The sequence below is a fragment of the Convolutriloba macropyga genome, chromosome 5 (genome assembly GCF_964194025.1).
Source record: "Convolutriloba macropyga chromosome 5, txConMacr16.3, whole genome shotgun sequence".
NCBI classification, from domain to species: Eukaryota; Metazoa; Xenacoelomorpha; order Acoela; family Convolutidae; genus Convolutriloba; species Convolutriloba macropyga.
Window position 1 is genome coordinate 19,743,640 of NC_134472.1, and position 14,188 is coordinate 19,757,827.

Here is a 14,188-nt window from a genome sequence, read left to right on the forward strand (position 1 = left end):
CTTTTCATGGGTAGAGCAAAAGACTTATATAACGCTTTTTTTAAATCAAATTCGGAATTTTTCAATGTTTTCTGCTTCTGTACATACCGCAGAAGCACCGGTACAAGATTAAACAGCCTTGCAACAGAGCAATCCAACTTAAAAACCACTAGAAAATTGCCAAATGACTTCTGGATTTTTGCTATTTATAAGATAAAGCGGTTGCAGCAGCTGGACTCTATTTCCACAACAGCTGATTGATTTAAACTAGGTAGTTTAATTCTAGTGGTCTTTTTTTAATTAGCCATGATGAAAAAGTAGCGTTATTCAAGTTTTCCCCTTTGAAATTTATGAGTTATCATCTGTAAAAGAACAATTCAGATTTTGGTAGATTGTTGGCTCTTCTAAATTGCACGCTGATTAGGCATGTACGCTGATTACGCTATAAGAAGTAGTTAGCAATTAAATTGCACCTAAAATATTAACTGTTCCAGGAAACGTTTTATGGTACAACCAAATGCCAGGACACGTTTGATTGTCCAGTCAAATTCCAGCCATTTTATTGTCCAGGCAAATTCTACGACACGTTTTATTGTCTAGCCAATTCGATGACGGTTGTTTTAGTTCTGGCCAAAGTCGAGCACATCACGCAAAGTCCAGAAAAAATTCTTTTCACGCCAAAAATCTATCGATGACCGTCTTTTTATGCCTTAAATCGATCGGGGACGGTCGTTTGAAAATTGCAGGTCTAAACTAGGGTGATAAATTTGTCCCAATTGTTGCTTTCGTCCGACGATACAAAATAAAGTCGTGATGTGTTGCTACCAAACTCACTTTAACTCTGAATGTAATTTTTAGAACAAATTTAATGTTTGGTAAAAAAAACTTGGCGTAGATAATTTTTTTGAAACCGTAATGTCAATTAGTGTCAATTTTTTTAAAACCTTGGCGTGCCCTGGCAAGATTTCGGTACGATGCCTAATTTCATAAGACCACATGTAAAAGTTTTTCAAGTTTGTTCTTTTTTGTTTATTTTTTCATTAGTTTTCTTTCCTCAGATTTTACTTGGATCTTATCAAGATGCTTATGGTTTTTCTTGAGGTATTTTTCAGATAACAGCCTCCAAACGAAAGGCCTGAAAATAAAATCTGTTTACGTAGTTCTTCCGTGTATACCCATACCTAACGCCAAGTCTATTTCAATGATGGGTTTGCCTGATTGCAAGTTAAAACCAATTCTGATTCAGAACTTTGATGATAATACTTTCTAGTAGTAGCAGTCTTGTGTAATTCTTTGCCAGGGTCTGCAAGTTTAAATAAACCTCTAAATCCTCGAAAAATTCCAAAGGTATCTGGTGGCAAACTGGTTGCCGCGAAACGTTAAAATTTCTGGGACCATTGAAGAAACGTTTAAGAAATTCGCGATAAAAATTAAAATCGACAGCAATCAGCTGCTATTCGCTAAATACAAACTCCTAGAAAAAGAGCGTATCCCGGACCTAGATAGACATTCGTACTTATGAATCGTTTTTGAGTTTAACTATATTACATTATCTCTCACCATTTTGTGCTACTTTTTAAAGAGCTCAGTCAAATTTTGCTAAATACGCTATGTGAGAAATGTGCTGATTGTGGCGAATGTGTGTTAAAACATTTTGATACAAAAAAAAGGTAAATAGTAGTTCTTTAATAGATCGTTCAACGCTCCGACTATTTGAAGTGATGATACACATGCTTTATCCGTTGGACGAAATGATGAAGGCAGTGAAATTAGCCGAAGGAATTGTGCAGGCAGAAATCAATGAGAAAGAGTCACATTATGACACTGATAACGAGCACGAAGATGAGTCAGCCAGTGAGAGAGGGTTCGGTGACAATGGAGGTGGTCGAAGGGTTAGCGATGGGGCTTTTGTCTTTGATAATGGCAATAGGTACGTAGAAAATTACAACTGCAACATGGGTTTAGAATGCGAAACTTTTTTTAGTTGCTGGGAATCGAAGTTTGGGGCATTCTTATTTTAATCATATAGGCCTTTTTCCTTTTATAGAGGGTTTCGTCTGACCATTTTGGAGTTTCTCTTTTGAAAAACGGGATAAAATGGTAATGACCAAGAGCATAAGTCACTGAACAATTTTCTAAGAGCCTCAACAGTTTCTAAGAATGCGACTAACCAAAACCCCGAGGAGACATGAAAGAAGTCGACCAGTTTCGACTCTAAATTACAGCATACCCAGCACATACACACACACACACACACACACACACACACACACACATACACGAGCGCGGACACAAACACAGACAGACAAACAAGCGCACACAAACACACGAACACACACCACACATACACGCACACACACACACACACACACACACACACACACACACACACACACACACACACACACACACACACACACACACACACACACAAACACACTTTTGGTGCTACTCCCTCGCCTAGTAAATAAGGCTATGCTCATGAAGCAAAATCCTCGCCAGTCGTTTGCGAGCGCTTCACCCGATGTTTGTTGGTTGTGCTTCTCGTCTTTGTTTTTTTTTCAGATCTGATCATACCCTGAGGTATTTTGTTACTGTTTTTTTCAGCGATCAGTCTCTTGACAGTTTTAAACATGTGTCTTTCTGATTTTTTTTCACTTTGTCATCAAAAACTTTAACTTACCTCTCTTTACTTCCCAAATCCATTGAGCTTTCACTATAGGGGATTTGAAATGAGTTATGTAGCTTTAGAAAACGGAGCCAATGAGAAAATGAACAGATATTGGATTCGCTCCAGCTTCTAAAACTTGCAAGCCTAGTAATTTAAACATTGAACCAACTGCTCTTACGCTCGCCAAAATGGAATCTAGCATAAAATCAACAGACTAGAAAATCAACAGACTTCAGTAACAATCTCGTTCCTTTTTGTTACTGAAGGCTTTATCTATCTAGCAACTTTTGATCAACTAGATTTCATTGTCAAGCTCTGTCAATTCGCATTAGACAGTTCTCTCTCAAACTTCTAAAATGGTTCTAAATTTCAGCCAATTTTCAAACGGAACTTGTGTAATTTTAGTGAAATACCCTTTTCGGTCCGTCCGACAATGGCTACCAGCAGACCAACCCTCTCATCAACAAGTGGATACAGTAGTGAACAACCCGCAAAAAACCCTCTCTGTTACAAGGCGAGGTTAGCAGACAATGACAAGCCCAGACAACTATATGTTTTACATAAATTATATTTTATTCTGCCGGGTGAGGAAGGCAGTTCGTGATACTATAAGTTTTGTTTTTCTGCGTGCATGACAAAGTTTAAGCTTTTAATATCAAAATAATACTTGGTTCATAAATGCTCTAAAGCTTCATTTTGATATTTTTTGTACAGTAGTCAGCAAAAATTGAACAGACCCGGAGATTATAACTTTCAAGCCAGAGTCCGCAACCCCTCTTCCAGCAGTCGAAGTGAACACTCCCACGCAAACTCAGTTGTCAACTTCATAACTGGAACCAGTGACACCTCTTCTATGGCAGATGTGAACTTTGAGTTGGACACTAACACTGAGCCCGTGGACAGAACAACTACTTTCACCCAGACTAAACTGATGTCGGGTGAAAACAGGCGCAGTCTGTTTGCCGTATTCCAGGTACCATTAAGTGCATACCGGGCGAGTTGGTAGAATAATGACTCAAAATTTAGTCAAACACCCTCCAAGACGTTTTATACTCTGTCTAGAGCACATTTTTGTTGCCCTAATTCGAGTTATAAGCCCAACAATTTGGGGTCTAACTCGCACAGAAAGGCGCTAGTTTGATACGTATATTTCAATAACACGACCCATTATCACAAGATCAAAAAATATGCATGAAAAATCAACAATAAAATTCATTTATCTCGACATTTTTGTCCAACTAGTCTTTTTTTTACAATGCGCACAATTCCGCACGTAAGCACAATTTTGGTTATGGTTAACATCTTTTCTGGAGCGTAAACTCACATCATTATTAATCTGGATGACAGTTCATAATTCTACCTCATCCTCCCGGTATGTAACGCCATTGCTTGTCAAAAATTACCTAATTATTAGCTTGAAATTGAACTAGAACTCTCACACGCGATCCTCAATGCTGACTCTATTCTAGTAATGTTCAACTCTTGTGATAAACTTTTACTTTGTCATAAAACTCATTAATTATTTTTTACGTTGAAATTCAACTGCCCTTTAGTCACAATTTTTTTTTTCTCAGCTAGAGAAATTTGGTTTACGAGTAACCTTGTCGCGAGACACACAAACACACACATACACACACGCACACGCACACAAGCGCACGCACACATACACACACGCACACATACATACACACAGACATACGCACACACACATATATACACACACACCTACACACACACACACATACACCCTTACACATACCCACAAATACACACATACATACACACAAACATACACACACGCACACACAGGCGAACACAAACATACACACACAAACACGCACACGTACACAAACACAAACACACACACACACACACACACACACACACACACACACACACACACACACAAGCACACTTTTTGGTGGTACTCCCTCGCCTAGTAAATAAGGCTATGCTCTTGAAGCCAAATCCTCGCCAGTCATTTGAGAGCGTTTCACCCGATGTTCATTGGTTGTGATGCTCGTCTTTGTTTCTTTTTTCAGATCTGATCTTACCCTGAAGTATTTTGTTACTCTTTTTTCAGCGAGCAGTCTTTTGACAGTTTTAAACCTTTGTCTTTCTGTTGAAGATTCTTTCTTTTTTTCTCCCGAGTACTTTAGATCTGTCTTGGTTTCCTTTTGTGTAACTCAACTAAATCTGAAACAAAATCTTGCCAAAACAACAACAACTTTGGTACCGAACCGATTTTAGTAAGACAAGATGCACTTGTCTTACTAAAATTCTTTTAAAAATCTTTCTCACTAAGTGTTTCGTGACAATGGCTAATGGTGACGATTTTTGAAATTTAGCACATAGTAATGCATCAACATCAGGTCAATTTTTGTTCAGGAGTTCTCTGATGCCCGCAATCACATGTTCCGAATGTGTCTACCTGTGAGCTTTGTCGACCCATTCGGAAGAGCATCAGTCGGCCTTGTGCACTGCCACGTCTTGTTCATAAAACCATTCGTAGATAAGGTAACAAATTCACGGTAAATTATTCATTTATTTAAGAATCTATAATAACCTTCCAACATTCAAATTAAAATTGGTTTACTGGAAGAACAAGAAAAAACTGAAAGATCTGGAAAAATTGGATTTTATTTCTTCCCATTGGATTAGATTTTATTACTTCCCATTGCTGCATAGTCAAATTGTGCCCTGTGGGGCAATTAGGGTTCACTCCCATTTCACAAGATACGCGTGGTCTTGTATGAGTCTTACAAGAGGAGTGTTTGCTTTTGTATATTTTTATATAGTCGTTCGTTAGCGTTAAAAATAACATGCAGAACTTCCCCTCGCTATTGAGTGCAATTTTTTTTGCAAATTAAAAGAAAAGGTCAGTCCCTAATGTTGGTTATTGTTTTCTTAATTGTCACAATAAACTGCACTTAAAAGGACGCTGTGTTCAACTTAGGGGCAGTTGAACTCCTAGTTTGATTCTCCAAGCACTAGTGGAAATGCCAGACGTATCAAAATAAAAGAATCGGAGTCGGAAAATGAAAATGCTGTTATCTGTTTGGCTTAATGCTCGATAATGCACCCAAGAAGTTTTCAAGTTTACTGTAGGTATAGGTTGTGAACCATTAAATCAACGGTCTTGAGAATCAAGGTAAGCCGAAAGGTAAATCAAAATTATATGTGTATAATGATCTCGTGTTGAAGTGATAGAATCATATCAAGTCCCACGGGAAGGTATGGACAAACATGGTAGCGTGCGTATCTCAAATATAGGAGTGTATGTCAGTGTAAATCAGTGTAGGTCAGTTAAAAATTTTAAACTTCTTAACCAAACAGGTTCGAAGAAAACTCTATTGTGAAAATGATTTTGAAATAAGATATGAGTGTTAATGTCAATTTGCTCAGAAATCGCTTCAAGCTGAAAGAGAAAAAATGTCCAGTGTGACAGACCGCTGAGGCATGGCCAGGGCGGGAAAGGCACGGCCAGATGTCGTGAATTATATTATATAGAATAAGACACCTAGTCTTATTCTATATAATACATTTCACGACGTCTGGCCGTGCCTCGCGTCTATTTCCGGCCTATTTCTGTTGAATTGAACGCATAAATTACAGTGTTTTATAGTTCTCAACCAATCAGATTCGCTGAAATTTTTACGTTTGGTACGTCTTTTGTTGAGATATCACAGGTTTTCCTAAACTTTTTAATGAATTTGATTTCTGTTGTCGAAATGGTTCATGCTAAATTGCTGCCTTGTTAATAATCTATAGTTTAGAAAATACATAATTTTCCTGTTGTGTATAAGGGTGGATTATAGGGTTTCGTGATTATATAAAGAAATGATTATTTTATGGTTTGATGATCATAAAAACAAATGATTTTATGTCAAAGCAAATAGTGATGATACATCTCTAGAAACAGTGGTTTCTAAAATTTATCTTAATGTTTGTAAGTAGTAATTATAGTTTAAAAAATAGCCAATTATCAGAAATATTAGATTTCTAGATGCCCATGAAAATTTTGCTAGATACTTTCTTTCCTTTCAAAAACGACTTCAATAAGATCATTAAATTAGATACAAGGAATCTTTAACGTACAAATCAGGGAGTAATTATTCGGGTTTGTTTATTTATATTCCACTCAGTACAAGTTTGATGGTTTTAGATGCACAATCTCTATTGACAACTTGAACAGATCTTAAAAACAGACACATTCGTAAAATAGGACAATCAGCTCTCAACAAATCTATATGGTTTTTATTTGGAGACAGAATAGCCCTATCAATTGTCTAAAATTTTCGAATTATAATTTTAGCACCCAAATGATATTAACAATCAAAAATCAAAAGCAGAAAGGTAGTGATTTGTTGACAAATGAATGGGAATTAGAAAACTTAAAAAAAATTAAAGGCATCCGTTTCCTTTTATGCAATTAGCTGCGCTATTTATTTTATAATGGCATGAACATAATTAAAAAAGCATTCTTGTAATTTTGAAGAAAAATAAAATTCCAAAATAGCAAAGCTGATTCCATTCTATTGATTACAAAATATTGTCGGTCGGTGTGAAAAGAAAAAAAATCATATATGCTTAATACTAAGATTTTTAAAATACACGCGAACACACATTCACGCACGCAGGCTGTCTCCCATCCGGCATAATCATTATATAACTTTCACGCCTTCAGACTCACGTTTTTCTTTCACAATAACGTGAGATATGACCACACATAATTCGTAATTGGAGGGGGGCAGAAGAAAAACTGGGAGAAAGAACAGATCTTTGACTTTGGCAGGATGTAGTGCTTGTGTTTGGGTGCCCAGTTTACGACAAGTTCAATCGTCAAATGGCATTTCGAACCGGAGTTGTGATTGCAATGCTACAGGAGTTCATTGCCAGTTTAAAGCAATTCTCGGTGTCACAGGATGCTGACCTCCACACACAACGATCATCAGGTATATACGGTATCTTGTATTCAAGTTTTAATTTCATGTGTTTTTCAGGCAGGAATCGAGGGTCCAATGTTTCAGCGCAAAAACGAGTAAAATTGGTTCTGCAATGGAAACAATTTTTAGAAAGACCCTTTTTTGGCAGCAACCGGGTCGAGGAAAATTCGGAAAAATAGGTAAGATAAGCGGCGAACGTTTGTTTTTTTTTCACCCCAAATTTTGTACATAATTTTGCGGTGAAATGCGGTGAAATTATGTAATTTAACGCAAGCGGTGAACTTACAAAAAATCACCACCATTCACCGCTAAAATATGTAATTTTACCACTAAATTAAGCAATGAAATTACATACTATAGCGGTGAAATGTGATGAATTTTTGTAATTTCACCGCTAGCAGGTGATAGAGTTTTTTCACCGCATTCACCGCCTGGTTTATATAATTTGACCGCATTCACCGCTTGTATTACAAAATTTTCCGCATTCACCGCTTATCTTACATAACTTTGCGTTGTATGGTGGTGACACCTCGACCCGGGCACCACTTTTATATCATTTCTGAAAAGAATATACTGCTTACAAATAACTCTGAGTTCCGTAACCCAGTTCGAGGGAAAATCGGAAAAATATGTAAGATAAAAAGGTGAAAGGTTGTTTTTTTCACCGTAAATTTTGTAGATAAGGTTTCGAACTTCTCAACTCCTGCTTGTCATGCACTTCTTCCTCCACTGCGCAATCTCTCACTAATTCTAGTATTTTTGTTTTGAATATAAATTCACTCTACTTTCTGCAAAACATGCTTGGTGAATTTTTGTAAATTTCCGATTTTTAGCGGTAGAATTACATATTTTAGCGGTGAAATGTGGTGATTTTTTTGTAAGTTCACCGCTTACTCAAGTGGTCAAAATACATAAATTCACCGCTTAGAAAAAGTGTCAAAAAGATGTAAGATAGAGTGGTAATTTTAGGAAAGGGAGGGGGGGGGGTTAAATCTAACAGTTCCTCCCTTACTTCCCTTTGATTTCACCGCATTCCCTGCTGATCTCACACAAATGTAAAACTTTTTCCAAAGCGGTGAATTTATTTGTGTTCACCAATAACTTAAGCGGTGAAATTATGTAATCACATCGCTTAGCTCACATAATTTGGACATTTTTTCAGAGCGCTGAATTTATGTAAATTCACCGCTAAAATAAGCGGTGAAATCATGGAATATCACCGCTACCAGGCGATAAAAGTTTTTATCACGCATTCACCGCGTGGTTTATGTATGGTTCATGCATTCACCGCCTGGTTTTTATCATGGCATTCACCCTTGCGACTCATATAATTAATAACATTTTTTAGCTTGGCTTTAAGCATAAGTAAAAAAAGAAACTTTGTATCCCATTGAGATGGGACAATTTTTTAAGCATTCGATTATTAATATTTAAGGGTTATTTCTCAATTTTTGGGCATGTATTGTCAGCGAATGGATTATATTTTTGCAGAAACCGCGGAGATTGGGATCATCAAGAAATATGTCACTATTTTAAACTATGGCATATCCTAGAGAGACGTAGAGGTGTATCTAATGTTGGGGAGTTGAGAAGGCTTTTACAATTCTGCTTCAAATAAAAACGATGAGGTTCCCTATATAGTTTTTCACTGGCGTTGGACTTAGTGAAATAATTAAGGTAAAAAAATAGGTTGCATCAGTTATCATCAGGATTATGAATTTTGACAGCGGAGTTCGCTGCTTTCGTTAAAATTATTCATTTAATTCCCACACAGCTAGGCGTATTAATTAAAGGTACTGTTTTGGTGCTGTCCCGTCAATTTTTGTTACACCTTATGTGATCTTTCCAAAAAATCCAGATCCCGAACTAAAACTGAGTTATTACTCTTGAACAAGAAAATTGTCGGGAAATGTAAACAAGAGAAACTGAATTGTCTCAATTTTTCGAGGTAAAAGTCAAATCTGAACTCCTTTGTAGGCACTTGATGTACAATTTTTTCTAGCTGCAACAATTTTTTTAGCAACCTGCTTCTTTTCCAATCTTTGCAAGCAACTACCGGTTCCATTTTTTCTATGAAAATTCAATAACTTTTATAACTGCTTTGCACTTTTGTATCTTAATGCATCGGAAAATGGTCTGCATTTAATCCTACTTAATCTTTTTTTAATTGATCTGTAAGTCGCAGCGACATTGAAAGTGGGTTTATTTCGGTAGACGCTTGCAGCGATCTCTATATTTTCTTTTTTTTTCAGACTTATCTTCCGCCTTTCAAGCTGTTCTTTCGGAACTGGACGAAGATGAAAACACTCATCACTTTGTCCTCTCTGTCGCAACTCACTTCAATAACCTCGTCAGTAATGATGCCCTCTCAAATGACACCAAACACACAAAACTGTTCGACGTTCTCAATGCTATGAAACATTTTTACGGACGGTTATTTTTGGGTCCGTTCTTGGGAAGAAGCTCTTTAAAAACTGCCCGATTAACGAAGCATTTCGACTCCCTAACCAGGCAGATTCAGAAATTGAGGTAAAGTTGCAATACCAAAGATTCATGGAACTGTTTCCTCTCTACTCCAGGAAATGTCGAATTTAAGCGTAGGAAATCGTCGGTAAGATACATCACTTTGATTTACTGCAAAGCGACGAAAGACCTTACTTTGTTTTTTACTTCAGTATCGTTGGTATGTTTGGTTTTCAAACGTAAAAAATCCTCGGTATGTTTGGTTGAAAATGAAGCAAAACTTAAGAAGAGGATCTTATGTAATTGAATTGTATCAGTATAAAGAAATTCTCAGAACGCGAATTAAGGATCCGAATCCCAATCAATCTCTTAATTAGATTTTAAAATTGTTGTTAAACAGTAAGCTCAAATTTTTCTAACGAGCAAGAAAGAAAATTCAATAAATTTTCACTACCCGAAATTCTCCAAGGAGCATGCTTGAAGCCCCTTCATATAGATCGATATCATAATTTTGACTATGAGAAGAGCTATGAAAGAAACGGAAATCTAAAAACAGACAATTTCCTGCAATTTACACCGGAATACCAAATAATGCAAGTTTTTTTCTAAACTTTTCTCCAGATTTTGGTAGCGGTGGTGGCCATGGTAGCGGTGGTGACCATGGTAGCGGTGGTGGCCATGGTAGTATTGGTGCTGGCGGTGGTTGCGTTGATAGTGGTGATGGTGGTGGCGGGGTGGTGGCGACGGCGTTGGTTGTGGTAATGGTGGAGGTGGTGGTGGTGGCAAGGCGGTGGCAAGGCGGTGGTTGTTATTGTTGTCGTTGTGATGGTGGTGGTAGTGATGGTGGTGGAGGTGGTTTTGGTGATGATGGTCGCTGTGGGGTTGGTAGTCGTGGCGGTGATAGATGTGACTGTCTTGGTGGTGGTGGCGGTGGTGGTTGTCGTTTTGGTGATGGTGGTGGATTTGGTGGTGGTGGTGGTGGCAGTGGTGATGGTGGTGGCGGAGGTGATAGTGGTGGTGGTTGTGGTGATGTCGGTTGTGGTGGTGGATGCTTTGGTGGTCGTGGCGGTTTTGTGGTGGGGACTGTTGTAGTGTTGGTGGTGGTGTTTGTGGTGGCGGTGGTGGTGGTGGCTGTTGTTGTGGTGGTGGCAGCGGCGGCGGTGGTGTTGTTGGTGGTTGTTGTTGTGGTTGTTGTGGTGGTGGTGGTTGTGGTGGTGGTGGTTTTGGTGGTAGCGGCGAAGGTGGTGGTGTTTGTGGTGGTGGTGACGGTTGTTTTGGTGGTGTTTGTTGTAGTGTTGGTGGTGGTGTTTGTGGTGGCCGTGGTTGTGGTGGCTGTTGTTGTGGTGATGGCAGCGGTGGTGGTGGTGTTGTTGGTGGTTGTGGTTGTGGTGGTGGTGGTGGTGGTGGTGGTTGTGGTGGTGGTGGCTTTGGTGGTAGCGGCGAAGGTGGTGGTGTTTGTGGTGGTGGCGACGGTTGTTGTGGTGGTGTTTGTTGTAGTGTTGGTGGTGGTGTTTGTGGTGGCCGTGGTGGTGGTGGCTGTTGTTGTGGTGATGGCAGCGGTGGTGGTGGTGTTGTTGGTGGTTGTGGTTGTGGTGGTGGTGGTGGTGGTGGTGGTGGCGGCGGCGGTTGTGGTGGTTGTGGTGGTGGTGGTGGTGGTGGTTGTGGTGGTGGTGGCAGCGGCGGCGGTGGTGTTGTTGGTGGTTGTGGTTGTGGTAGTGGTGGTGGTGGCGGCGGTGGTGGTGGTGGTTGTGGTGGTGGTGGTGGTGGTGGTGGTTGTGGTGGTGTTGGCTTTGGTGGTAGCGGCGAAGGTGGTGGTGGTGTCTGTGGTGGTGGTAACGGTTGTTGTGGTGGTGTTTGTGGTGGCGGTGGTGGCTGTTGTTGTGTTGGTGGCGGCGGCGGTGGTGTTGTTGGTGGTTGTGGTTGTGGTGGTGGCGTTGGTGGCGGTGGTGGCGGCTGTGGTTGTGGTGGTGGTTGTGGCGGTGGTGGTGGTAGTGGTGGCTGTGGTGGTGGTGTTGGTGGTGGTGGTTGTTGGGGTGGAGTTGGTGGTGGTGGTGACGGAAGTGGCGGCGGTGGTGGTGTTGTTGGTGGTTGTACTGGTGATTGTACGTATCCTCGAATGACATGAAAGCTTCAACTGTTGATAAGAAATCTTCATCTTTTCACGTGATGCGCAAGAAATGAATCTATACGAAATGATTTGTGTGTTTTTACCGTGTTGAAGAGCAGATATGGTGATGGTGGTGGTGGAGGCGGTGGTGGTTGTGGTGGTGGTGGTAAGGGCGGTGATGATGATTGAGGTATTTAGGTACACGGGTCAGAGGTGTTAAAAAATTGCTGAAATTGCGGGAGAAAAGTTGCTGAACAAAGGAAAACTTTTCAATGAAAGAGTTGAATGTTTGCGAAAATTGCGTTCAATTGAATGAAAAAAAGCGATTGATTAAACTTTTTAATTTTATATTTTTCAATTCATACAAATATTTATCACTAAATTCAACGTATTCATCGGTGAGAAAAACACTGAAGATTTGTTTGTTGGAAGTGTATTTTTCCCTTCGCATTGCTCACGTTTTTTTTAGCAAAACCTTGGCCTTGGTAGTTAAAGGGGAAACAGTTCCAGGTTCCTTAGAAAACAAAATTTGTTGCTGTTATCATTTTGGTTAGTTTTCCAGTTTTAGAGATGAGTTTGTGGGAGTGTTTGCCCTATGCCCGGAAATGGTTTACAAACGAACAGAGTTGCACACAAAACCATGGCTGTCAAAACAACTATTGAAATACCCATCACTTGTTTATTTTCTTCACATCAGCAAAAAGTCAAACTTCGTTTTGAAGCCAACTTTCAAAGGAAAGAAAGAATCGAAAGCTCTTTTCATGTCAAAGTTAAAGAAAATTCTGAAATTTATCAATTTGATAAATTGGGAAAAATTTGAAACCGAGGAAATTATATGGCGCGATGATCAATGTTTGTTCACTTATCAATACTTTCTGGGTTCCGGAAAATCAAATTTACCAAAAGCGGGTCTTGTTAACAGACGCAAACAATCATTAAGCGTTGGTTTCTGTCCAACCGAAGATCGAAGACAAACTGCAACTTTTTCCACGAATGACATGAAAACTTCAGCTGTTGATGTGAAATCTTCATCTTTTTCACGTGATGCGCAAGAAATGAATCTATACGAGATGATTTGTGTGTTTTTGCCGTGTTGTAAAGCAGATATGGCTATCAACTGGTCGATTTCTCTCCATCAGAAAATTTGGGATTGCTTCTACAAAAACAGAGTACTGTAGCAGTTCGTTCACTAATTTTTCTATTGACAGTTAGAGCTAAGTATGCGACAAGCCACTGTTTTCCTAGCCATCAAGTTATGTAAAGAGTGAAGGTCTTTTTGACTTTCTTGAACTCTCGTTAAACCTATTTCCTGTCAACTTTGTCGTAAAAAATGAGTAAATCTTTGCTTTTACTTTAGTAGTTCGTTAATCACATTCTCAATTCGCGCGGATGAATATCAAATACGACCAATTGTAAAGGATTTTAGGAGGAAAATATGAGAAATGATCCAGATAATGTTTGTGAACAAAATTGATTAAAAAATGTTCTTTAGTTAATCAGAATCTTGGTAAAAATTATAACTTTAATCCAAAGCCCACATTTTTGGTTCTATTATCAAAAATATATATTTCGTTTCAGGGAAATGATGTATAGAGAGGATGTAGATAACATCTCGCATGCAAACTCAAAACTTTTAAAACGCTGGTGTGTGATTATTATGTTTTAAATTAAATATTAGTTAGACGGGTTTTTTTACGAATCCAAATGTTAGTTTCACGTATATAGACATGAGTGGTATCATATAAGACATGAGAGGACGAAGATTTTATGATGCAATTTTTCGAATTTTTTTTCTTTTTCGAGGAGTTACTGATGTTTAGGCTTTTGTAATTGTTCGGTGGATTTTTAATAATTTGTCCATTTCTTCCGTTTCGTGAAAAAATTTTGTGGAACACATAGTTGAACATTTCTGATGATTTCATATAAATAAATCATTAGTTGTGTTCTCTTAATAGTAATAGATTTAAATTTATTGAGTTTTTTCCATTTTTGCGCCCCTATTGAAGTCATTTTGTAACGGAG

The 14,188-nt window shown here is 38.7% G+C and overlaps 1 protein-coding gene across 4 annotated transcripts in view; it reads left to right on the top strand.

The window, feature by feature from the left end:
• LOC142339203 (uncharacterized) overlaps positions 1-13,853 on the top strand; it is a 47,805-nt gene extending 33,952 nt beyond the window's left edge. For 2 of the 4 annotated variants that reach the window (XM_075389031.1, XM_075389035.1), the window contains 8 exons: positions 1,672-1,909; positions 3,056-3,169; positions 3,365-3,623; positions 5,039-5,167; positions 7,446-7,605; positions 9,849-10,125; positions 12,729-13,335; positions 13,745-13,853. In XM_075389031.1, the coding sequence (XP_075245146.1) occupies positions 1,672-1,909; positions 3,056-3,169; positions 3,365-3,623; positions 5,039-5,167; positions 7,446-7,605; positions 9,849-10,125; positions 12,729-13,335; positions 13,745-13,759 (1,799 nt within the window). In that variant the 3' untranslated portion in view covers positions 13,760-13,853. Of the gene's footprint in view, positions 1-1,671; positions 1,910-3,055; positions 3,170-3,364; positions 3,624-5,038; positions 5,168-7,445; positions 7,606-9,848; positions 10,126-12,728; positions 13,347-13,744 lie in introns of all 4 variants that reach the window. The other 2 variants (XM_075389034.1, XM_075389033.1) reach the window with 2 other exon arrangements.
• Positions 13,854-14,188: the final 335 nt, after the last annotated feature.